General features: G+C 45.6%; 1 protein-coding gene across 2 annotated transcripts in view; it reads right to left on the reverse strand.

Moving 5' to 3' along the window:
• Nucleotides 1-26,478, reverse strand: part of CDCP1 (CUB domain containing protein 1) — a 60,910-nt gene that overhangs the window by 21,127 nt on the left and 13,305 nt on the right. The window contains exons 1-4 of one of the 2 annotated variants that reach the window (XM_028844034.2): nt 15,555-15,798; nt 9,828-10,037; nt 5,393-5,755; nt 3,826-4,194 (exon numbers count right to left, since the gene is read on the reverse strand). In XM_028844034.2, the coding sequence (XP_028699867.2) occupies nt 3,826-4,194; nt 5,393-5,755; nt 9,828-9,921 (826 nt within the window). In that variant the 5' untranslated portion in view covers nt 9,922-10,037; nt 15,555-15,798. Of the gene's footprint in view, nt 1-3,825; nt 4,195-5,392; nt 5,756-9,827; nt 10,038-15,554; nt 15,799-26,478 lie in introns of those variants that run through there. The other variant, XM_001114659.5, reaches the window with a different exon arrangement.

Here is a 26,478-nt window from a genome sequence, read left to right on the forward strand (position 1 = left end):
CACAAGATGTCTGTGGTCAAGCCATGGAAAAATATTCCCTACAGGAGTTCTCTGGGTCTAGTTTGAACCTACCTGATGTTTCTCAGCTACGTAGAGAGAGGACTGATAGTAGATATTTTTATTTTGTTTTTTGGACAATTAGGGTCAAGGTAACATCTGTCTGTTTTTTTTGTAGCCTGGGCCCACTGTGCTCAGGTCCTGCTGTGGATAATGAGGGGTTTGGGCTGGCTGTTGCCTCTTAACAGCTTTCTCCATCCCTGCTGAGGCTCTGGCTTTCTATGGTTGCTCTTTGGCTTGAGAAGGTCTTGAAGCTCTGCCTTTGTTCTTATTTCTGATGCTCTTCTCCTTGTCTGCAACACCCCAAGCAGCTGCTCCCATGGGTACCCCACTTCACTGTATCTGCCTTGCCCCTTCAGATGGGCTGTGGATTCTTATGGCACATCTGGCTCTTAAGCCACTTTGGACAAGATGCTGACTCCTGAGATTGGTGCAACATGGATTTATGCAGGGCCTGGAATGTACCAGAAGCTGTGGTGGGAATAGAAAGAGCAATAAGGTAAGATTCTTGACTGGAGGAGTTTGGTGAGATGTAGACACGGGGACAGATAAACCCATGTTGTGTGAAGAATGCAAACCACCCATGTGTGTACTCCTGGGGTAGTGGCTTTGGTCTGGGTAGTTGTTCCCCTGCTTCTGGGGACAAAGGAAGGTCAAGTTAGGGCAAAGCCTGGGTAGGACTCAGAGAGGTGCAGCAGTGAAGGAGTCGAGGGGGAGACTAGCCCCAAGAGGTTTCCTCTAGCACTCACAGGAGAAGCAAGGGCAGACGCTCTGACCCAAAACTCAGTCCCCTCTCCCAGCTTCTTTCTCAGTTCCAAGGCTAAGAAAGCAGGAGCAGCACATAGAGCTCTTCTAGCAGTCATGAGTGGCATACACCGTCAGCATAGATGGGGCCTCCTGCGCAGCCTGAGAAGGGCCAGACTCCGCCCAGTCTCCCCTTGGTATTCCTACCAGCCTGCGGTCCTTCCACCTTCACCATACACCATTGGAACTCCCTCCATGAGTGATTTGCTGCATCCTACCAGTCATCTCTGGGCCACAGCCTAATCTCTTTGTTTGGACAAGTGTTGTGTCTTTCTTTTCTTCTCTCTCTTTCTCTCTTTCTCTCTCTTTCTTTCTTTCTTTCTTTCTTTTCTTTTCTTTTTTTTTTAAGACAGAGTCTTGCTCTATTGCCCAGGTTGGAGTGCGGTGTGGCCCAATCTCAGCTCACCACAACCTCCGCCTCCCGCGTTCAAGCGATTCTCCTGACTCAGCCTCCTGAGTAGCTGGGACTACAGACATCTGCCACCACGCCCGGCTAATTTTTTGTATTTTTAGTAGAGACGGGGTTTCACCATATTGGCCAGGCTGGTCTCAAACTCCTGACCTTATGAGCTGCCCACCTTGGCCTCCAAAAATGCTGGGATTGCAGTCGTGAGCCACCGCGCCCGGCCCGTGTTGTGTCTTTTCTAACCCTGCATGCCTGCCTTGACTTAGAACCCTGCAGGAAACATTTAAAGAGCGCTCACTACCTGCCAGGCACTGTACTACCTCACACTGTCCTCACAACACCCCGATGAGGACAGTCTTACCACTTCCACTTTACAGATGAGCAACTGGGTCACAAAGAGGTGAAGTGACTTGCTCATGGTCAAAGTAAGTGGGGGAACCAGATTCAAATCCACGGAGGCCAACTCCAGGTCATTCCCCTTAACCATGGGGCTATGCTGCCTGCAGTACAAGCTGCCCACAACAAACTTAGCGAATGAGAGAGAATAAAGAATGGGAGCTGGGAGTGGTGGCTCACACCTGTAATCCCAGCACTTTGGGAGGCCGAGGCAGGCAGATCACTTGAGGCCAGGAGTTCAAGACCAGCCTGGCCAACATGGTGAAACCCCATCTCTACTAAAAATACAAAAAATTAGTTGGGTGTGGTAGCAGGTGCCTGTAATCCCAGCTACTCAAGAAGCTGAGACAGGAGAATCACTTGAACCCAGGAGGTGGTGGTTGCAGTCAGCTAAGAGCCAAGGTCATACCACTGCACTCCAGCCTGGGTGACAGAGCAAGACTGCCTAAAAAAAAGAGAATGGGTCAGACAAACGTAGGGGCACAGGACTGGTTTCCTTGGGCTAGCCCTTGAAATTTAGGGTCCACATGGGGGTTCAGAAGATTGAGATGAAGCTGCCCAGAGATCAGAGTTCTCAGGCAGTCCAGCCCAACCTAAGTTTATCCCCAAAGGTATTTCTGCCACCAAGTCCACTCACTCCTCTAGAAACAGTGCAAAGTTAGAGGCCTTGACACCGCTAAACACCTCTCAATGGCAGTTACTGCCCTTTAATCTCAGCGCTAAATCCATATCCTTCTTGACACTGTTTATAGCATGTTTAACAATTTGATTAGTTTTAGAAATCAACCCAGCTGATGTTACAGTTAACAGAATTAATCTGAGCTTCTAAGCAGCATTCCACCATGACCATGGCTGGTCTGGGACTCCTGACCTCAAGTGATTTGCCTGCCTTGGTCTCTTGCCAAAGTTCTGGGATTACAGGTGTGAGCCACCGTGCCTGGCCCCATGTATACATATCTATACATACATATACATACATACATATGGACGTTTCCAGGGCAGCACCAGTTGGGCAATCCCTCTAGTGGATCCCACACTGCCATTTTTCTGATGCTTATCAGCCCTACAAAAATCAGCAGCATGCCACTCCACACTCCCACTTAATTTTTCTGGCTGGCTCTGCCTACTTCCTAGAAGTAAATAATAGTAAAAGCAACAATGAGAATCAGCGCTCTGGACAGTGCCCATCCTCAGCACACATCAGACATGTCCTGGTTCAAGACCACTTGCCACAACTCACTCCTTCACATCATACATGAGCCCCAGGAAGAGCCACTCTGAGTTCATTTTGTATCTTTTATCTCAAAATCTGTACTACACCCCTCAGGGCCAAGACTGGGGTGAGGCAAGCCAGGCACCCAGGGAGCAAAGTTTAAGGAGGTGCTCACTCTCAGGGGCTGACCTTGCAGTTACACAACCCCGGGAGTGGGTACCTCCTCAAATATTGCACCCTGGGCACTTTGCCTCACCCTAGTCCTGGCCTTAACTCCGCTCCTCTATGTTCATGGCATCTCAGCAACACTTGTGGAATGATGTCCAACCTAATTCTCATCACCTTAACTGGGCTTCAGTATGGGCCAGAGCACAGGCTCAGGGCTCAGAGCTTGCTCTGCTCTTGACAAGCTGTGTGATGTCAGGCCAGTTCCATAACCTCTCTGAACTTTCTGGTTTCTCATTAGTAAATGAAGATAATTCCCACCTCCCCTACAGAGTTGCAATAAAGATTAGCTGAGATTGTGTAAGTGGCACGCTTAACCCAAGATGACATGCAGAGTATGTGTCCATAGTAGGGGAGCTGAGCCATAAAACTGTAAGTTCCCATCATCATTGCTGATGGTGCGGGTACATCCTCATTCACATTGCGGGGTCAAGACATAAGATCTAGAACATGACCTTTCAATGCCTTGGTTAAAAACAATTTAGCATCTTGAATGCAAGATTGCTTTTTATTGTGCTGAAATGGAACTACATACCAGGTGTTCACCAACGAGCCTGTCTTACTGCCTAGCAACCCACTTCCTGAAACTCTTCCCGGGTCCAGAGTCTAAGTGTTTCAGAAGCCACAGGCGAGAAACAGGAAGGGAGCCTCACCCCAGGCGGACTACCCAGGAAACAGCGAAGGTGCTGGAGGAGGAAGAAAAAGGAAAGTAGGGCTCACTCACTGCTTTCATTTTGTGGATGTTGGACCAAAACTTGGAACTGCAGCCGGAGGATCCCTGGGTTTTGGGCATCTTGGTCACAGCCTTGCAGGGAGAGGTTGAAGTTCCCCGCCATGTTCCCAGGCTGCTTGTCCTCCAGCTTGAACACTTCGGGGTTGGTGGTGGAGCCCGGGATGTAGTACTCAACCCGCTCCTCCTTCCTCTCGCAGTTGGAGAGGTTGAAGTTGAGGAAGGAGACGCTGGCCCGCAGGTGTGCAGGAATGACAAACTGCCACGTCATGAGCTCATCCTCAGGGAAGCCTTCTGGGTAGTTGGCAGACATCAGGGTTGCTGAGCCTTCACCCTCAAACACAGACTCGATGATGCACAGACCTATTGGGAGTGGAACCCAAACCAGAAAGAATAGGGGGCAATTAGACCCCATCCTGGTTGTCTGCAGCCGAGGGGTGGGGATACAGGAAAAATGACTGCTCAGATCCTGAGCAGAGGGTCTGGATACGGTATATTTGGACTCAAGGCAGAGATTGGGAATGCAGACACATCAGTGGTGTGCGAGTAAATATTTAATAAGTGGTCCAGTGGTAAAGGGGAAAGCCCTGACTTATAGCATCTGCCCACTTCCATAATGGATGTAAATACTCCCACCATGGCTGATTTCAAACTACCAACACCAGGTGACTGAATGTGGAGTTGGGTAGTAGCACACCTTTATGTTATTCCCTCTATACAGACACGATGATACAAATAACCCTGACAGCACAGGCAACATTAAAATAATTAGGAAGTGATGAGTTTTGAGTATTTATTATCTTTGTTTTTAAAATAATTTATTTAATCATAAGTTAATTTAATTTTATTTTTTATAACGGATCTGTTTCACATCAGCTCACAAAACGCCTGAACACTTAACAGTCAGCTCTCTGCCAGGCACAGTGGCTCATGCCTGTAATCCTAGTACTGTGGGAGGCCAAGGCAGGAGGATCACCTGAGGTCAGGAGTTCAAGACCAGCCTGGCCAACATGGTGAAATCCTGTCTCTAATAAAAATACAAAAATTAGCTGGGCGTGGTGGCGCATGCCTGTAGGAGAGCTGCTTGAACCTGGAGGTAGAGATTGCAGTGAGCCAAGACAGTGCCACTACACTCCAGCCTGAGCAACAGAGCGAGACTCTGTCTCAAAATAAACAAAAACAAAAAACAGCTTTGATGAGCCAGTGTGAGTGAGCTCTGCACATCACTGATACGTTTACAGAAAATGTGAAAGAGATGGAAGACAAAGAAGTTAGAAATGAAGCAATCAAGGTGGGTCTGTGAACCAATCCTTTATCATTTTTTTGAAAACAAGTATCACATGCAAAAAGGATAAAGAGAATCACCCCGTTTGTTTAACAGAGAAGAGGGGGTTCACACTAGGAATGAGTGACCCATGTCATTTACAGAAGAGCAGGATCTTCCTTTATGGTATTTAGATCGAGTCTTAGAGATTTGCTGACATTTGGCCATTTCTGACCTAGAACAATGATGATTTTGTGTGTTTTAATCTAATCAGATAGTGGGGAGGGGCTTGCTCACGTTTTATAGATGAGCGGTTTGCAATGCTGAAGCCGGAGACATTTCTGGGGTGGAACCATGGTAGGTGTAAGGCCATTTTCACTCCTTCTTGCATCTTGATCCGGGACACAGTGCCATTGCTGCAGAAGGTTCCGATCCTGACCACGGTGGCATCGATTCGGCCACTGATGGAGTAAGTGACTCCACCTGGGCAGCTCTCACCTGGACCAATCTGCCTCAGGCGAGGGATGGAAAACTGCAGCTCTAAACCGATGCTCTTATGGGCTTTGACGTCCCAGATGAAAGTTCTGTTGAGGGTAGGCAACAATGATGTTGAGGGCTGAAGCTGAACCTCCCCAAAAGGACACGGGCCCGACATACAGTCTGAAAAACAGTCACAAAAGCAATTTTGATCACAGATGCTCCAAGGCCCCACACCACTCCTCCTCCACCACTCAGCCCCCTGTAGTAGACTCTCTGGGGCTCTGCTCAGGTGGCCTTTACCAGGCAGGGGCACCCAGGCTCCAGGTTCTGTGAGTCTTAGTGGCCAATGGCTCACAGATATACAGATATACCCTCCTTCAGGGAAGTTCCTCAGCTGGGGGGAGCTGCCTTGAACCAGAAAAGCCTGAGAGGTGTTGCAGCCCCTCACGCCCATCCCAAGGGAGAGGTGCTGTCTATAGTCAATAATGGCCTCCTGCAGGAATTAAAAAGTCTGACCTCTTTGCTTCAAGTGAAATAACCTGGGTATGCCATTCATACTCTGGAGCCCCCATGGGGTCAGGCTGAGGCTACCCTTCAGCTAAAACCACATCTAAACTCAGCTACATGCCCTGCTCTATCCTGCTTTCTTCACTTCTGAGACCACTTTCTTGATCAATGACTTAAACAAAAAATCCCTGTCTCAGGCTCTGCTTCCAGGTCACCAGACTTGAGACATCTCTTAACTACTGTGATTTCCAGATTAAGTTCCTGGGGTCCAGTGGGTGAAGCCAGAAGGAGGGCATTTGCAGCAGAGTCTATGCTTTGGGATCTCCTACTTCTCCTGTACTGAGAGAGTCACGATTTCACAATTTGTAGAGCACAGTGCCAAGAACCATCCTTTAAAACTGGTTTTCCCATCAACACATTCATCAACATAGCGAATACATTCTGAACGTGCAACTCCGCTGGACGGCTGGAACCTGGCGGCGCCATTTCTCTTCCTGTGCTGCTTTAATGCTGGTATTTTATAACCACTGCAGTTGAATTTCTTTTTTTAAGGCTAACAGCTAATGACATCCTTTGATATATTTGTTTCCTAAGCCTTTTAAAACAAGGCAAGAAACATTGTCATCAAGGAGGAAACAAGAGGAAGGCGAGGGGAAGAAATAGAAAGTAGGCAATGTAACATCAAGGTTTTGTTGTCTTGAGCAGGGGGCATCTGAAAGGTGTGAGGGACTCCGGCCTCCGTAACAATAATTTGTGAATCTTTACTGCTGTTCTATTGGGGTATTTGAAAGTACTGTCCACTCAAAATAGAATTATGGAGAATTTCAGATCAGTCTTAGATGTCTGAGGTCATCCAGACCTCTGATTTTTGCAAAGCAGTCATGGATCCAGGTGACTTGGGCTGGCACTTGCAGCAAGTACACGGCAATCCCAGATCCCAGGACGAAAGCTCAGGCTGTGTTTGGTTAACTTTTTCTTGTCAATGCACTATGCTGTCTAACCAATAACACAGGGTTAGATAACATGGTAACTAAGGTGACTAAAATTAGACTTTGCATGTTGGTAAAGGTAGTACCTATTTTAGGACCTCATGGAAACTTCGATGTTTATATCAAGCCACCTCTTTCTTTCAAAAGCTGGCCTCAAGTGATTTTCCACTCACACCTCCAGTGTGCCCAGGGCAACATCAGTTGGCTCTGGCTAGGTTCTGTACTCTTGTGGGAACACTTAACTCTAGTAAGGCAGTGACTCTTAGCTCTGGTTCTACCTACAACTCACCTGCGGGCAATTTAAAAACTACACATGGGCCATCCCAGGGATTCTGATTTAATTCTATAGCAAAATCTGGAGTCAAAAAGCCCCATCTGCCAACCTCAGCTCTGTCACCAGCCCTGTGACACTGCAAGATCAGGTTATGAAAGCAATTTTTCATGTGATGCTAAGAGCTTTGTTTTTTAGGATGAACGCACAGGTAAGAGTAGTCGAAATGAGCGGCATGTCTCGGAATCTTCTCCTGTACTCTGTCTGGTGCAAACATTTTGAATAACTAAAAAGATTCCTGTCCAGAGGATGGAGAAGTATTATTTCTGAAGTGATTCACAACTCATTTTTCCCAGCAGAGTTCTACTTTCATTAACTCTTTTTTCTTCTTTTTTTTTTTTCTTTTTGGAGATGGAGTCTTGCTCTGTCACCCAAGCTGCAATGCAGTGGCACCATCTTGACTCACTGCAATCTGTCTCCCAGGTTCAAGTGATCCTCCTGCCTCAGCCTCCCAAGTAGCTGAAACTATAGGCATGTGCCACCATGCCTGGGTAATTTTTTTTTTTTTTTTGTATTTTTAGTAGAGATGGGGTTTCACTATGTTGGCCAGGCTGGTCTTGAACTCCTGACCTCAGGTGATCCACCTGCCTCGGCCTCCCAGAGTGCTGGGATTACAGGCACGACCCACCACGCCCAGCCAACTTTCATTAACTCTCATGGAACTATTCAAGAAGAGATGAGAACAGAGATGTCAAATTTTATCTGATGTTTCAGAATGACTGTTCAGAGAAGGCAATGAGGGGCAGGCAGGCGGACCACTGGACCTGATTCAGTGTCTAGATTTATTATGTTAGAAATGGATATTTTCATACGTTGTGAGCATGGGTTTTTACTACATAGTAAGCCACGTGGGCATCCTAGGATTGAGAGACCAATTGCATTCAAAGGGTTGACTTGTGAAATGTGTCATTTGTTACATTTTTCCTTTTTCAAAGTGGAAGTCACTTTACTGGTTTAACTGATTATAAAAGTAATGTATAGTTGTTTTAAAAACAAACAAAAAGACAAGTAGGTGTGGTGGTGTGTGCCCAGCTACCCCAGAGGCTGAGGTGGGAGGATCACCTGAGCCCAGGAGGTTTGAGGCTACAGTGAGCTGTGGTCACCACTGCACTCCAGCCTGGGTGACAGAAAAAAAAAAAAAGGGTGGGGTGGGGTGGGGTGGGGCAGGGAAGTACAGAAAAGTATAAAGAAGAAAATATCACCTGTTCCCCTCTGCTATCCCCTATAGAGCAGTATAAAGTTAGAATTTTGGAGTTTTGGAGTTTATCCTTCAGACTTTGGGTTCTGTATGATTGTGTGTACATGTTTGTGTGCATGTATGTAAGTGTGCATATGCACATGTGTGTATTTAATGGAGTAGCATCAAACTATATAAACCATTGTCCTATTATAAGCTGCATTGTTTTTAATGGAACAAAACTATTTTGGGCATCTTTCTATGTCAAATACACAAACTTACTTCATTCTCTTAGTAGCAACATACCATTCCACTGGTTTCTTAAATACATCAACTTTCTGTTTAGTTCTGTAAAAGCTTCATTAAAATTTTAATTATAATTGACTTAAATTGATAAATTAATATAGGGGAGAATTTACACTTAAAAATACGTAGTTTTTCTTTTTTTAAAATTTTTTTTGAGACAAAGTTTCACTCTGTCACCCAGGCTGGAGTGCAATGGCATGATCTTGGCTCACTGCAACCTCTGCCTCCCAGGTTTGAGTGATTCTCCCACCTGAGCCTCCCGAGTAGCTGGGACTACAGGCACGCGCCATCACGCCCGGCTAATTTTTGTATTTTTAGTAGAGATGGGGTTTCACTGTGTTGGCCAGGCTGGTCTTGATGCCCAGTTAATTTTTGTATTTTTAGTAGAGACGGGGTTTCACTGTGTTGGCCAGGTTGGTCTTGAACTCCTGACCTCAGGAGATCCACCTACCTCAGCCTCCTCAGTGCTGGGATTACAGGTGTGAACCACCACGTCCGGCCTCTCCTCAACCTTCTGATTCTTTTGTCTTCCATATCAGCCAGATGTTTTTAACACACAAGACGAGCATCACAGACCTGAAGATCTGTAGCTTGTGGGCTTCCGTAGTGCTGCCTGAAGAGCCCATGTGCACAGTGGCTAAGTGCAAAGACTCGAAAGCCAGAGTACCTGGGTTCTTCTCCTGAGCTGCTGCTTACTAGTTGTGCCCACTTAGGCAAGTTCCTCTCTCTGTGAACTTCTCATAGGGCTGTTTTAAAGATTAAACAAATTAAGCTGTGTAAAGCATTGAGAACCCTAACTGGCCACATCGGAGCTAAATTAACTGCAGAGTTTCAGAATAGATCTTACCTCTCTAGCATTAGAGACTGACAGCACAGGAAAGACAGGAGGGAGGTGTAGACATTTAAAAGACATTGTCAAACAGCTCACGAGTGCCTACTTACCAATATTTTTCTGGATCTCTATGACAAAGTGATTCTCAGGACTCTGGCAGCTAAAGGTAAAGAGTATTCTTTCTCCAGGCTTGATGGACAACATGGTTGTATGTCTTTTAGAAATGACGATGTAACAGGGTTTTGCCAGCAGAGTCGGGGTCCCCAGCTTTATAAGAACTGTAATGTTGCTTTCTCGTGGCAGAGCAATCTCAAAAGCTTCTGAAGGAAGGAAGGAGAATGAAGTGAGCAGGATGATTTAGGTCTGCAAACTGCTGTGGCCCCCGACCCCAGTCTGATTTAGAGAGGATGCCCTCTCTGACCACTTTGTTCTTTCCCTCCTTTTCTGAGAAGGAGGATGGTACAAAATGACAGTCCTGACCTTAGCAATCAAAAAGAACCATGACGCTGCCGGCTGGTCACTGACGTGTGTTTCTTGTTTGCGCTATCAATTTTGCTACAAATTGAAAACAGTATACTGCGTTCTAGATGTCTTGAGCAGTATGCTGTTAGATATCCCATCTGAGCAGTATTAAATGACAACCAGAGTAACCACCACACCTTTTCTCAACATGACTGTAGAACAACGTCTACACACAGAAACCATCTGTCATAGGGAGACACATTTGTCTGCAAAGGGCTGCTGTCCCTTGACCTGGGTGCTTTATATGCCCAGCACATACATACATACGTATGTACGTACAGTAGTGGGGGCTAGAAAAACATTAGCAGAAATTAGATATAATCATATTGTATCGATGAACTCAGAAAGTTAGAGCAAAACAATGCTATTATCTCAGATTGGGGTTTAGTAAAAACACCTGAGCAAACAATATCAAGCAAGTGAGGTGGGGGTTGATTATTAAACAGAATTGTACAAATGTCAGGGTAGGGCTCTGGTTCACAAACAAGCTTAATCTCCTTCCCATTTGCTTTGCTTCATCGATTAAGTGCTCTTAAACCAAGAAGGGAGAGCCACTTTCTCCTTAGCAGCCACTGCCTCTGCCCTATCTTGGATTCTGATTCTGAGTCTCCGGGCAGCTGATGGCCTGGGAACAGCGGGTGATGGGAGGATCCTCTGTAGGTGAATCCTGTGGAGGGAGCCTAGGGGCTCACAGTGCCTCTGTAGTACCATGTTCTGGTACAAACAGCTGGTCGGGATCTGTTATCGTGCTGGCACACAAATGGTGCTTGATAAGCAGTTGGTGAATGAATAGCAATCTAATCAGAAGCTTTTGTTTCCCATCTATTCTTTTTTCCCTCTTTAAAAATTTATTTTTAAAAAATCAACCTTATTGACAGTAATTTACACACATTAAAAAGGACCCACTCATTTTAAGAGTTTTGACAAATGTATACACTCATGTGACCACCACAATCAAGATATACAAATATTTTCCTCACCCTCAAAAGTTCCCTCAGTGCCCCTCTGCAGTCGACCTCCACTCTAAGTCCTCGAAAACTGTCAATTAGTTTGTCCTGCTCTGGAACAAATGCAAATGGAAGCCTATAGTACTTTCCCTTTTGTAGCTGGCTGCTTCTGCTCAGTATGCTTGTGAGATTCACCCACGCTGCTGCATGGGACAGTTGTGTCCTCCTCAGCTCATTTGATCACAAATCTTTTAATAAAAATTGCTGAGTACTATTCCATTGACAGACTAGGCCATGATTTATTTATCCATGCACCTACTGATTGACATCTGAGTCCTCTTCAGTGTTGGACCAGCCATGCACTATAATTTTACCGTAACTGCTAGCCTGCACAAGACTGGATGGACTTCTGCCAGCCGCCATGAGTGAGCATGCTGTATTCCCACAGCTCAGCAGCTGTATGTGATCACACATGTGGATTTCTGTCACCCTCCTCTTGTGCCTCTCTCTCTATCCTACACTCTGCTCCAGCCCCGCTGGCCAGCTGCTCCTTACATAGTATAGAAATTGATCTCCCAACCTGTGATATGAGTGATATGAACTGTAAATATTTCCCCCAGTTTATCATTTGCCTTTTGACCTCACTTAGAATGGTTTTTCAGGTGCGAACTTTGGGCCTCTGTTCTTTCATTGTAAAATGAAGGGGTGGGGCTAGAATAACTCTACACTCCCTGCCGGCTCTGAGTCTATGACCAGTACCTGAGTAAGTAGGAAGCGACTTTGTAACTGGAAGCATTCCCAACTACTGCTCAGAAGTGACATGTCTCTCTGGGCACTAGGGCACCGTCATGGACAGTTTTATGACTGCAAGAATGCTTAAGTTTCCATTTTTGGAGCAAAACTTCTTGTCTTTCTGGCTTCTGCGTGTAACCCTCTCCACCTTAATCGCTGTGTTCAGGCCACCTTTGCCTTCTTTCTTGAACACACCAACCTCTTTCCCACCTCAGGGCCTTTGCACGTGCTGGTCCTGACACCAAAAGTGCTTTCTCTAGAAAAAGCTGGCTCCTTTTTGTCATTCCGGTCTTAGCACAAAGGTCGCATTTTCCGAGAGGCCTTCCCTGACCAGACCTAAAATGCTCCTCCCCTCACTACCTCAGTCCTCCTGAATCCTGTGCTTCATGTCCGTGAGCTCCTACAGGAGGCGGCAGGAACTTGCCTGTATTTTTTAGTGGTAGCCCCAGGACCTAGACAGTGCCTGATCCCCACGAGGAGGCAAAACATTTCAAGCCCCAAAACAGCTCCATATAAAACTATTAGTCCCTGTGTTCTTGTCTTCACTGCATTTAATTTCTCATAGACATACCACCATTCCCATATTTTACTTTGGGCTAATAAATCCCGGCAAGAACAAGGAACTATGAATCTTTTAATTAATAGCTTGAGAGAGAATACATTCTCCGAGGCAGAAGTTTTATTTACTCAAATGCTTGGTCTTCAAGCAGTGTGGCCATTTAGAATCTTCTGAGGCTGAGGAGTTCTTTAAGACGTCAGATTAAAAATGAATCCAGATTTATGTTCAGAAACCCAGTTGCCAGATTTATATCTGAGCTGTATATTACAACTCTTGTGTTCTTTTTCTGTAATCATGAAAACGTCTGTGTTATTTGTAAAAAAAATTCTTGGAGCACCCAGTCTCTCCAAGTCGGGCTAATTTACCATCGAGTGAAGCTGAGTCCAATCTGAGGCTACAGCCCGCCTAGCTATGTTACCAATTTCTTTCTCATTCCCATTTCCCCTTCTGTCAGCTTTTTTACCCTTTATTTAAACATTCCTGCCCCCATGATCATTATTTTAAATCAGTGCTAGACACTAAGCAGAGCTGTACTGCCTGAAGCTAGAGATGGGGAGAGGAGATGGAGCACCAGGGGTCCAAGCAGACTGTGTAGGGTGAGGGGACTGTTTTGTATCTTGACTATAGCAGTGATTACACCTTGTATACAAATGCCAAAATTCATCAAACTGTACACTTAAAATTGATGATGTTTATTTTATGTCAGCTATACCTTAATAAAAAGAAAAAAGTGTTCAAAAGATCATGTTTTTACACAAAGTAGGCATGTAATAAATTAATAAAATAATACTCATTACCACAGTTAAAATATGGTTTAATAATAACTGGGGGGGGCTAGGTATATGTAATATTTTAAATCTCTTTAACTTAGATTCAGAGAAGACCAAAGTCGATCTCACCAAAATCTCTCCACTCAGTTCTTCTGTGTTGTTTAGCCAGGTTAGTACCCAAAATAATTCTGGGTATATGGCAAGTTATTCTATTATAATAACAGCCAAAGAAAAATGTATAATCTCTCTCTCTTTTTTTTGAGATGGAATCTCACTCTGTTGCCCAGGCTGGAGTGCAGTGGCGCAACCTTGGCTCACTGCAACCTCCGCCTTCTGAGCTCAAGCTATTCTCCTGCCTCAGCCTCCTGAGTAGCTGGGACTAAAGGCACGTGCCACCATGCCCAGCTAATTTTTGTATTTTTAGTAGAGATGGGGTTTCACCATGTTGGCCAGGCTGGTCTTGAACTCCTGACCTCAGGTGATCCACCTGCCTCGGCCTCCCAAAGTGCTGGGTTTACAGGCATGAGCCATTGTGACCAGCCAGAAAAATATATAATCTCTTTTAGATTTTCTTTTCTTTTCTTTTCTTTTTTTTTTTTTTTTGAGACAGAGTTACCCTCTGTTGCCCAGGCTGGAGTGCAATGGCGTGATCTTGGCAACCTCCGCCTTTGGGACTCAAGTGATTCTCGTGCCTCAGTCTCCCGAGTAGCTGGGACTACAGGTGTGCCCAAACCTGGCTAATTTTTGTATTCTGTAGTAAAGAGGGGGTTTCACCATGTTGGCCGGGCTGGTCTTGAACTCCTGGCCTCAAGTGATTTGCCCACCTCGGTCTCCCGAAGTGCTGGGATTACAGGTGTGAGCCACCACGCCTGGCCTAGAAATTCATTTTTAAAAGAATTTTGGAAATGATGTATTCATTCAACAAACATTTTCTGGGTTTATAATCTATTCTAGTGACACACTTGGTGCAAATGCCTTAATGATAAAAACAGCCAGAGTCCCTGCCCTTAGGGAATTAATAGCCTAGACTAAGGGCTTACGAATGGTCTGTGATAAAGTTCTAAGCCCCAGTAGGTGTAACAAGGACTCTGGGAATCTGTACTAGTCTATGGTGAGACGTAGGGATTTTTTTTTTTTTTTTGGTCTATGGTGAGAAGTAGGGATTCACTTCTATTTTTTTTCCATATGGAGAGTCCATTGTTCCAACTCTCAGCATTGAATATACCAGTCCCTCCTTCATGAATTACTAATGCTAATTCTGTTGTTTATATTTTTTATTTAGGGTCTAAGTAACCCAGATTTTCATGCAAACTCATTTTGCAATCAAGGAAGATGAAACCTTATGAAGGTTAAATGACTCACTCCTGGTAGATGTTTAACATCTTAATATGTTTCTTTGCCCTGGCTGAGATGATCAACCCAGCACATTCTACTGTCCAGCTGTAGTTTGTAACTATTCTTTGGTGTACCAGACCAGAGAATTTGGGCTTGAGTAATCCCCACCTGGTGTCCAGCTCATAGTTCAGAGGAAACAACTAAGCTAAAGACACATGATAGGCAAAGCTGAATTTAGCTACCTTTCCATCAGGAGATGACTTATAGGCTCTTTTCTAGGGTCACAGCCAAGGACTCATCATCCACATGGCTGTCATTTTTTTTTTTTTTTTTTTTTTTTTGAGACGGAGTCTCGCTCTGTCACCCAGGCTGGAGTGCAGTGGCCGGATCTCAGCTCACCGCAAGCTCCGCCTCCCGGGTTTACGCCATTCTCCTGCCTCAGCCTCCCGAATAGCTGGGACTACAGGCGCCTGCCACCTCGCCTGGCTAAGTTTTTTGTATTTTTAGTAGAGACGGGGTTTCACTGTGTTAGCCAGGATGGTCTCGATCTCCTGACCTCGTGATCTGCCCGTCTCGGCCTCCCAAAGTGCTGGGATTACAGATGGCTGTCATTTTTAATGGTGCCCCCCATCCTAAATGATAAATAAGTTAGCCAGAAGGGGTGAACAGGAGCAAGAAGATAATGATTCAACCTTGTACACACTTGAAATATGGGCTCTCTCCTGACTCCCACCAAGTCTACCACTCTAGAGGCACTTATTTCACTGCAATAGAAACAGTGGTAAAATCCCCACTGCTTAAGTAGAGTAACTTGTCAGCTCATTTGATCACAAATGCTTGGATCACATCTCTTTCTTTTGCCTCCCCAAGAATTTGGTATTTCATTGGTCTAATATTTCAGAAAATCATTACCCAGGTTCAGAGAAACTCAGAAATGCTCCAGATTCTGGTGTGACTTTGAGGTCTTATGGGCTGAAAGACATCCAAGCTTTCACTATAGCAGTGCGTGGGCTCCCGGGCTTGGCGCATTTGGAAAAGCTTACAAGGCACAGGCTTGGGCTCCTGAGTCACACACAGCTCTTTTCTTCAGCTCTCCTGCCTCCTGACCTCTCCTTATTAGGACACCTTTGTGAGTATCTGCTTCACCAGCTCCTTCCTGGGCAGGCAGGGATGGGGGAAGAATTTCCATTTGTTTTAATCATCATTCATGATTCATCATTCATTAATCACCATATCACACATCCCTGTTATTTGTTCTCCCTGCCATTCTATTTCTTTGCAATTCTTGATTCTAGTAAGGGAAACTAATGTAGGGGAGGGAATTCCATGTGATAAACACCAGGAAGTCGTTTTTCTCCCAGATCTGTCAAATACAGTTTAAAAGACTGGCAAAGTACTGGCAACTCATCTAAAATTTGTAGATGAATTGGAACAAGTTGCCTCAATTCTGGGTGTGGTTGCCTATGGGACTTGGCTCTCATTCACTTTCTCCATCCAAGGAAGATGGACTGAGCAGCTCCCAGCCAGTGCTGGGCTCAGCCTGGGCACCAGGAGATACATATTAAGATGCATGGTGCCCTGGAGGAGTGCCCAGGATGCCAAGGGAGGCAGACTCAAACCAAGAAGTTTGTGGCTGATCCGTCACGGCTTGCATGCGAGTCAGGTTCCACTTTTGGCCAAAATAGCCCTGTCCTCTCTTAGGAAGAGGTCACATTGCAGACCAACATTCCACTCTCAACAAGTCCAGCAACTGGTTGTTTCCTCCATCCATGGGGCAGATCCCTGCTTTTCAGACTGAGCATCAGGTAAGTCATAATTTGCTTTTAGGGGCCAGGTTTGCAAAATATATTTCATTAAATTGTGGATGTGCACACCATGAGAGCCTCAGGATGTCCAGCAGACTGGCAAATGTATACCCTACCTCATATCCACCCCGAGGGGACACACACACCATTGAAATGATTTCTCCCAACCTTTATTCCCTGCAGGGAGCAAGTGTTGAATTCACATACATTGAATGTACATTTGCTTGTCTACCTGTTCATTAGACCCAGATAGTAATTTTGGGACACCAGGGAAGTTCAAGGTACTCTGAAGACATTGAGGGTCTGCTATCAACCACCTGGGGGTGGTGGTCAAGGAAGGCTTCACAGAAGGGGCATGACTTAAGATGGGTCTTAGAGAATGGATATGAGTGTGCCAACCAGGAACAGTGAGATGAGTGTCAGGAAGGATAGATGGAAGGAATAGCAGGTGCAAAGATGCCAAAATATGAAAATCGTGGCTTCCTTGGAGCCACTCTGGAGAGTTTGATTTGGCCAGAGTTTTGTTTGGGTGGGTAGAGGAGGCTGGAGAAGTGGGAAAGGGCTTGGTTGTTGGCCATGGAGTTTGGGCTTCACCCACTGGGACCAGCACACCTCAGCAGCTTGGTGTGGTGGTGAAGAGTACAGATTCTAGAATCAGACTGTCTAGGGTCAATTACTGGCTCTACCACTCACCCAGATGTGCCCCCCTTGGGCAAATTCCTTAGCTTCTTGGTGCCTCACTTTCCTCATCTGCAAACAGGATAATAATGAGATTCCTTGTAAGGCCTAAATGAGTTAATACCTACAAAGTGCTTAGAATGGTGCCAGGTGGTCAATCGATATTGGCTGTTAGTATTGTTGATATTATCAATGATAGCATATTACAACTACTACTAGCAGTGATGGGGCACCATTGAAGGGTGTTAAGCAGACAACGATAGCAGCAGTTTGGCTCTGAGTCTAAAGCCTACAGTCCTGTCTGGCTGGGTGGGGACTAGGTAAGGCAGGCAAGGCACCGAACAGGCAAACCTTAAGGAGGCACTCACTGTCAGGGTGGTGCCACTTAAGGAGGCAAGTGTGAGTGCCTCCTTAAATACTGCACACCTTATCTGCCTCACCTAGCCATGGCCCTGGCCCTGATCATTGGCTATTAATAGGCCCTTCTACTTGTTGACTCATGTGACTCCAGCACCTTCACTGAGACTCAGAGAAGTGACCTCACTTCTCCAAGTTTGCTGAGCTCAGGAGGCAACTGGGACATTCTGGTTCAACCCTGGCACCTCTGCAGTCTCCACCCATCCAGGGTACCACACTGAGCTGCCCTCATAGAAGCTGCCAAGGCTGGTCAAGTCACCCAGCAGAAGAGGAGGAACTGCTGCCATTCTTTATTTCCCTTCCTTCCTTCCTTCCTTCCTTCCTTCCTTCCTTCCTGCCTGCCTGCCTGCCTGCCTGCCTGCCTGCCTGCCTCCCTCCCTCCCTCCCTCCCTCCCTCCCTCCCTCTGTCTCTGTCTGTCTCTCTCTCTTTCTTTTTTTTGTCTACCCTGGAGGTGACAGAAACTGCCATTCTTATTAAGTGAATGCAGTTGTTGGCTGATTCCAAGAAGTAGGGGGTCACCTCCAACAGAATTCATTCTAACAGTCCCTGCTGTGTGAGGGGTGGGGGTGCCAGACTGTCACATCGCCTAACTTGGAGTCTTCCTAGTCCAGTGGACCTGAAGCAGTGAGGCCTAAAGGAATAGAGAGACAACTGGTTTAGACACTCAAAATCCATGTGTCATTGACTTGGCCTGGTCCATTTACAGACTGGTAAATTGAGGTGTAAGTCTTGCCAACAACAGGAAGACCACTGATCTGCCTACCTGGAAATAGTTCATTTCCACCTTCACATAAGAAAGAACTAGAACATGAATTGCCATTTCAAGGGCTAATCATTCTCTCTTGGATGGGAGAAAAACCATTGGAATCTAGACACCAGGCCTGTCTAAATAGCAACAACAACAAACATTTAATGATTCCTTAATACGAGGCAGCCTCCCTGCATATGTTTATAAGTATTTATAAATCCCTACAACCACTCCATAAAGTAGGTTCTAATATTAATCCCCATTATACAGATGAAGAAACTGAGGCTTGGGCAGTTTAAGTAATGTGCCCAGGCATATATGATTAATAAGAGGTAGGGACAAGTTTTGTGCCCCAGCTCAGCTCTGACCGGTGCCCGGGGCATGATAAATGACTATTCAGCAGAGCTAGCCCCACCTGAAGAATTCCATACACAACGAGGAACTTTCTGATGGTGGTGGGTTGTTCTTACCAACAAAGTCAATCAAGGTAGAATAAAGTATTTCCAAGCTGCTGGCTCTCCAGGATATCAAAAGGAAAATATATTTGTTTTAAATGGTCCAACAAGCATACTGCATTACTGCAAATCCTCCTTCATGTCAAAGTAATTGGAAAGTATAGTTGGAATTTAAGCTTAATATTTAAATTCCACAGAATTTGAAATGTTTGCGGCATGGTTGTTCTTTTGTATTGTTCTTTTTTGGCAGTGCCAGGTGTAAGGTTCTAAGAAAGGGAACTGGCATGGTTCTGCTGCTGATGGCTCCACAGCTTCATCAGGTCTGCCCAGGGGGTGTGGGCATGGGAGGTTAATGTGGCCGAGTTGGTGGCAAAAGAAAAGCAGCCATGATTCTAGAACAAAGTACTGAGACTGAAAGGCCAGCGCCAAGTTTTAGCAGAAAAGCATGCTGTAGAAGCCCTGGCCTGCAGGACTCGCTTCTCTAGACAGCTGTCAGTGAGACTCATGGGAAAATCCGATGCAAGTTTGAGTCAATTTCAACCAGGCTTCTTGCTTGGCTTGGCAGGAAATGCTTCTTCCTAAAAGAGACCCCGACCTGTCGTTCTGGGTATCTGGCTATAAAGCCTTCCATCCACTGGTTTGGAAGTCAAGTAGGACCTGCCAAGACCTGCCAATCCCCTTTCCCCACCCCACTCCTTCCACCTTATTCCCATGGCTGGTTTCAGGGAAGAGCCTGTCAAGATAGCAGGGCAAATCTCTCATTCACCTTCTGAGAAGTAAAGAGATGTGAAATGATGGCTGCTTACCACACGTCCCTAGAAAGAAGCTGGGGCAAGGTACAGCAGTCAGGCCAAGCTGAGGAAATGCCTTCAGGCTACTGTTGCATGTCTGGAGAAAGGGATGGGTGGCAGGGCAGGTAACCATCCCATTCCCCAACCCTAATGGCAGGTGCACCTCCCAACTAAAGATACTGTGCCACAGGTGGCTACAAGAACTTGCCTGCCATTCTACCATTATAGGCTCTCCAAAGGAAAGGACCACATTAAACACTGCAGTGATCAGTCAACACCCAGGAAGGACTGGACATAGACCCTAGTTATCAGTAAAAGACCTGGGGAGTGATCAAGCACAACCTCCCACCCACAGTGGGACTGGGACACAGGACTGCACTGGGAGGTCAGGGCAGGGAAGAAGGCCCGAGGGAATTGGACAAGGGCATGCACAGTGCAGGTGGGAAGTGCAGAGACAACGTGCTGCAAAATGTTGATGAAGGCCGACTCTGGCCACATCTCTCAAGATCATTTTGCCATAAGTTACCCTCCAGGCCAGGTGCTGGCATACAAAGATGAACAAGGCTGGGCTCCGACTTTCAGACTTACATCCAGGGACCTCAGGGCTCAAGAGACATCAGGGTCCCATCCTCTCAGTGAGAGACACACATAGTTCCCATTAAAATAGTTTACTATTTCCACAGCTCTTAGATTAATTACGGAAAAGAGTAAAATTAAGTTCCAATAGCAATGTTAAAAAGAACCATGTGCAGCTTAGTCAATTCAACTTGTTGGAACAGTTTATCAACACAGGGGACTGCGGTGTACATTCATTCACTCCTGACTCTTAATTCTCAAGGTCCTCAGGGAAGAAAATTACATGCAATGATGCAAGTTATTTCTTTTATTTCTTTTACTTTTTTGAGATGGAGTTTCACTCTTTTGCCCAGGCTAGAGTGCAGTGGTACTGTCTTGGCTCTGCCTTCCAGGTTCAAGCAATTCTCCTGCCTCAGCCACCCGAGTAGCTGGGATTACAGGTGCCCACCACCACGCCCAGCTAATTTTTGTATTTTTAGTAGAATGAGGTTTCACCATATTGGCCAGACTGGTCTGAAACTCCTGACCTCAGGTGATCCGCCTGCCTTGGCCTCCCAAAGTGCTGGGATCACAGGCGTGAACCACCGCACCCAGCCAAGTTATTCATTTTCTAAAGTAACTGAACCATTTCCCAAAAGCAATGCTAGCAGTTCACTGTCTCCAGAGCTTATGCTTTGAATCATTTTTCTAAAGTGGTGACAGGTTTGCACAGAACCATCCAAACTCTTCTGTTGCGTTTTTCCCTTTTATGATCAAAGACATGCCATAGGAAAGAGGTGGCCCTGTCTGGGTCACAGTCTGTAGCGAACACACACATCTGCATATAAACCCCTCTGAGACTGAGGCCATCTTAAGGCTCCTTGTCAGTCCAAAACATGGAGGTTAACATTTAATTCCAGATTGAATCACACTGTATCAGTGGACGAACGGTTTCCAAGAGGACCACAGAGGTAAGAAAGCTGCATAATAACAGACTTTGAACATGGGAATTGCAGAATTAAATAACAAATATAACTCAGCTTATGACCACTGTAAATAATTCATGCAAGATGCTAAAATGCCACAAGGCTACTTTAAATCACATTAACATTTTATGAAATGTTAACAAGATTTATTTTGTTAGACCTTGAAGTGTGAGTCACGAGGACCATGAAAGTCACTGAGGATCACAAGGATGGCTGGAGAAGAATCAAAGGAGTAGATTTAAAAACCCATCTGTATGTACACTCAGGGACACACATGCAAAGGCCCACAGCCCCTCCCTCACCTGCTAAATGTTTAGAAGTTACTGAATTTCCAGTGTCTTTAGTATTCCCCCCAGAGTACCTCATTCCAATGGTCCAACCTTGCCATCAGAGATTAAATAGTTGTTCAAGTTCTTCTGACAAAAAGTCAGCAGGGGGATGGTTAAACAAGAATCCACACAGACAAAACCAATCTGTGCTTGTATAAGTCAGAATAGTGAACCTACGGTGGGGAAGGTGGGCAGGTGATTAGAAAGGGGCAAGAGAGAAAATTCTGCAGTACTAGACACACATGCATGACACATACACACACCTAAAAATTATCCAGCTATACACTTAAGATTTGTATACTTTAGTCTCAATAAAACAAATTTTTTTTTTTGAGACATAGTCTCATTCTGTCACCCAGGCTGTAGAGCAGTGGTGTGATCTTGGCTCATTGCAGCTTCAGCCTCCCAGCTCAAGCAATCCTCCCACCTCAGTCTCCTGGGTAGCTGGGATCACCAGCGCAGGCCACCATGCCAGACTAATTTTTTAATTTTTGTAGAGACAAGGTATCACTATGTTGCTTAGGTCTTGAACTCCTGGGCTCAAGTAATCCTCCTGCCTTGGCCTCCCAAAGTGCTGGGATTACAGGCTTGAGGCTGTGTCCAGCCACAATAAAACAATTCTTAAAACTCAGAAAAACCATTGCTAGCTATGTGAAACTTTCTTGTATGCTGAGAAGCTCCTCTCCCGCCATCCTTCTGGGCATACACCAAACCCCTTCTGAGTCGCTCTTTGTGCCTGTAAGGTCCTGGGCATAAGGTCTCATCCACAGATGATTCAAAGTCTCTGCCCTCAAGGTACTAGGTTCTTACAGGGCTTCACAGTTCTTGTTACAACAAATTGTTGTTTGCACAACTCTGAAAATTGAGGAGAAAAACCTGTTGGTCCTTCCTCATGATCTGAACCCTAAGTGCAGTGAGTTATGCTTGGTGAGTTGCTTACAAGTGTTGTCCCTGGGCCTTGTAAGGGGAGGAGCCTCCTAAGTGTGTCAAGCCTTCCTTTTTAGCAGAAACAGAGTCTAGCATTAGAAACCAATAGTACATTTACAAAGCTAGCCATAGAATTGGAAGGTATGTTTCATTTCTTTTTCTTTTGGTGACAGGGCCTTGCTTTGTTGCTCAGGCTGGAGTGCAATGGCACAATCACAGCTCACTGCAGCCTTGACCTCCCAGGCTCAAGCAATCCTCCCATCTCAGCCTCCTGAGTAGGTGGGACCACCAGCGCATGCCACTATGCCTGGCTAATTTTTTTGTTTTTATTTTTGTAGAGACGGGGGTCTTCCTATGTTGTCCTGGTTGGTCTTGAACTCCTAGGCTCAAGCTTTAGCCTCCCCAAATGCTGGGATGACAGGTGCATGCCATCATGCCTGGCCTATGCTTCACTTCTTTAAAAAAAAAAATTTTTTTTTAAATTGTGGTAAAAAAAAAAACCCAACTCGATAAAATAGAAAAGGGAAAAAACACCTATGAATAAACCCTGCAAATATTTCTTTTTGCTTTTTTATTATAGTAAAACATACATACACACACTTTATCATTTCAACCATTTTTAAGTGTGTAGTTCAGAAGCATTAAGCACATTCACATTGTTGTGCAACAGTTACCACCATCCACCTTTGGAATGTTTTCATTATCCTAAACAGAAACCCTGTGTCCATTAAATAATAACTCCCATCTCTCCCCTCAGCCCTGGTAACTAGCATCCTACTTCGTCTCTATGAATTTGACTACTAATCTAAGTGGAATCAGACAGTCCTTGTCCTTTCGTATCTGGCTTAGTTCATTTAGCATAATGTAGGTGAGAATTAATTGCTAATTACTAATTTGCATGCCAATGAAAAGTTGACTGAAACTGCATAGCCTGAAATTTATATATATTCACAGTAATCCCCTGGATTACTGTGGAAGGGAGGGAGAGAAACTTGTTTAAACAAAAATGATGTCATAACTAGAAAACTCAAAAGATGGCAAAAGGTCATGAAAAATAAGAAGGATTTCCCTGATAAGTGAAAAACTGGTTAGCACTTCATGCAGCCCATTGACCACTGCATTCAGAGACCTTACTTTGGTCTCTATAGGCCACGCACTGAATGAGGGACACTGCTGGGGGCAGGCCTGCAAAAAATGTTCTGATAGGACTGCACTTTTTTGGTGATTAAAAGCCATGTAAGGCTGGGTGTGGTGGCTCACGCCTGTAATCCCAGCACTTTGGGAGGCCAGGCCAGGCAGATCATCTGAGGTCAGGAGTTCGAGATCAGCCTGGCCAACATGGTAAAACTCTGTCTCTACTTAAAAACACACACACACACACACACACACACAAAAATTAGCCAGGCGTGGTGGCACATGCCTGTAATTCCAGCTACTCAGGAGGCTGAGGCAGGAGAATCACTTGAGTCTGGGAGGCAGAGGTTGCAGTGAGCTGACATCACACCACTGCACTACAACCTGGCAACACAGCGAGACTCCGTCTCAAAAAAAAAAAAAAAAAAAAAGAGCCATATAAAAGAAAACGTTCTTACTTGTCTGAACATAAGCCATGAGCTGCTTAAACTAAAAATAAAGTTCAGTTTAAAATGAGCTTTTCCAGAAGGTTATATCTGGCTATTTCTACCTTACCATTCATCATCCCTCAAAGGATAACACTAGAGACGTGGTAGCAGGGAAACACTTCACTACCAAAATGTTCAGCTCTAGGTTAGTTCAGCCTGTAGTTTTGAAAATCCACTCACTGGGGAGGAGCAAAAGGCAGCAGGAGAAGAGGTTCTATTAAGACAGAGACCTGTTCTGTGGCCCCCATCACCTGACCTCACATGTGTAATACTCCCTGTCTTGTGTGCCTCATCACTTCAGTCACTTGGCTGGGCCACTAGAAGCCACCTGACCTCTCTGAACCACAAGTTTCTCATCTGCAGCATTTGGCTAAAAACATCAACTGTGCAGGGCTTTTACAAGCATTGGAATGAGACCACATGTGCAAAGCCAGGCACATGGCCGGCCCTCAAAGAGTGATGGCCATGATCATTACCATTCTGGCAGAGGGGGCAGAGCCTCTGTGCCACGGCACCCAGGGGCTGCCAGAATTCTAAGATGCCCTCCAGTGACTCACATCCTTGTAGAATCTCTTCCACTAGAGTGTGGGAGGGATGGGATATCACTCGCCTGATTAGGCTATGTTCAATGGTACTGTTAACTTTAGGAAAGGGAGACTATCCTGGGTGGGTGTGGCCTAATCAGCTGAACTCTTAAAAGAGGCTGGGCTTTTCCTGGAGAAAAGGAGTTGACATGTGAAAGGAATTCAACATAAGGGAGAGTCTCTGTAGCTAGTGTTGAAGACGGGTCCACATGACAAGGAATGCAGGTGGTCTCTGAAAGCTTGAGAGCAGTGTTGGTTGAAAAGCAGCAAGGAAAGGGGGACATCAGACCTGCAGCCACAGGAACTGAATTCTGCTACAACCAACATGCTTAGAAGAGAACCACAAGCTCCTGTTGAGAATGTAGCCTGGCCAAAATCTTGATCTTAGCCTTTTGAGACCTTGCGCAGAGAACCCACCCATGCTGTCGTCAGAAGACCTACAGAACTGTGAGCTAACAGGTGTTGTTTTTATGACACCAAGTTTCTGGCAATTTGTTATGCAGCAATAGAAAACCAATACAGAACTCTTGGCCAGGCGCGGTGGCTCATGCCTGTAACCCCAGCACTTCGGGAGGCCGAGGTGGTGGATCACCTGAGGTCAGGAGTTCGAGACCAGCTGACCAACATGGAGAAACCCCATCTCTACTAAAAATACAAAATTAGCTGGGCGTGGTGGCGCATGCCTGTAATCCCAGCTACTCAAGAGGCTGAGGCAGGAGAATCGCTTGAACCCAGGAGATGGAGGTTGCAGTGAGCTGAGATCGCATCATTGCACTCCAGCCTGGGCAACAAGAGTGAAACTCCGTCTAAAATATATATATATATATATATATATATATATATATATATATATATACACACATACACACTTTTTAAAAAAAGAAAACCAATACAGAACTCTTAATTAGATGGGGTACCAGGCAGGGAAAGATGGGGTTGTTTTTGTGGACCTGCCGAGCTGCTCAAGGAAAGAAGTTTGGACAAATACAAGGTATTGTTTGGTGTCCGGAGCTGCACGCCCCGGCCATAGCGAATAATAATTGAGGATTAAACAACTGAGCTATATTCATTTCCACCCCACACCTTCTCCCTATCTTTGCCTTTTTTCCCCTGTACTAATACCTCATTAAAGATGGCACTCTTCCTGCTTCTTCTTCACTCACTTTTCCCGCGCCCGGGAAAATTGTTACTTAATAGCGCAAGCGCAACATGACGTCCGACCTTCCTACCGGGGAAACCGAAACTAACCTGGCCACGCCCTCGGCAATGAGATCATTTCCGCCTTAGCCCAACCCCTTCCCTTCCAAGTGTATATAAGGCAGTGCATTACCGCCATTAAACGAGACTTGATCAGAGCACTGTCTTGTCTCCATTTCTCGTGTCTCTTGTTCCCCAAATTCCCACCCCCTCCTCCAGGGCCTGCTCTGACTATCCCGCGGGCCGGGATAGTTTGGGAGGCTGAGCTCCCCTTCTGAGCTGAATTACCAGATGGAAGGTGTTATATAGATAAGCCAGCCTTTATGAAAATATTAGATCAACAAAGATGTCTAAAACATTGGATTTACTGTAAAACTTTAACATCCAGATACTGGAAGGTGACAGGAGGGAGGCAAATGAGTGGGTCAGAAAGAAGGTGACGATATGGCCAAGAGAGTTTATGGCTGGTCATCTCACCTAGACCTGTGGGCTGAGCAAGAGCCCCAGACAAAAACCAGAGATCAAAGGGCAACCCGGCGGGGAGCCTGGCTTTAAAATCCAGAATCCAGAAGAGGTAGGCTGTGTAGGCACCGGCCAAGGCTGAAGGCAGGTGGGAGAGGGCGACTAGGAATGACGGCAATAATTTAGCAGCTCCCATTTGTTCAGCCTCTACCATGTGCCGGGCACTTTCTATATATTTTCTTTAGGTAAACTGCTTAAATTCACACTGGGAAGACACAC

Source organism: Macaca mulatta, chromosome 2, assembly GCF_049350105.2.
Source record: "Macaca mulatta isolate MMU2019108-1 chromosome 2, T2T-MMU8v2.0, whole genome shotgun sequence".
NCBI lineage: Eukaryota > Metazoa > Chordata > Mammalia > Primates > Cercopithecidae > Macaca > Macaca mulatta.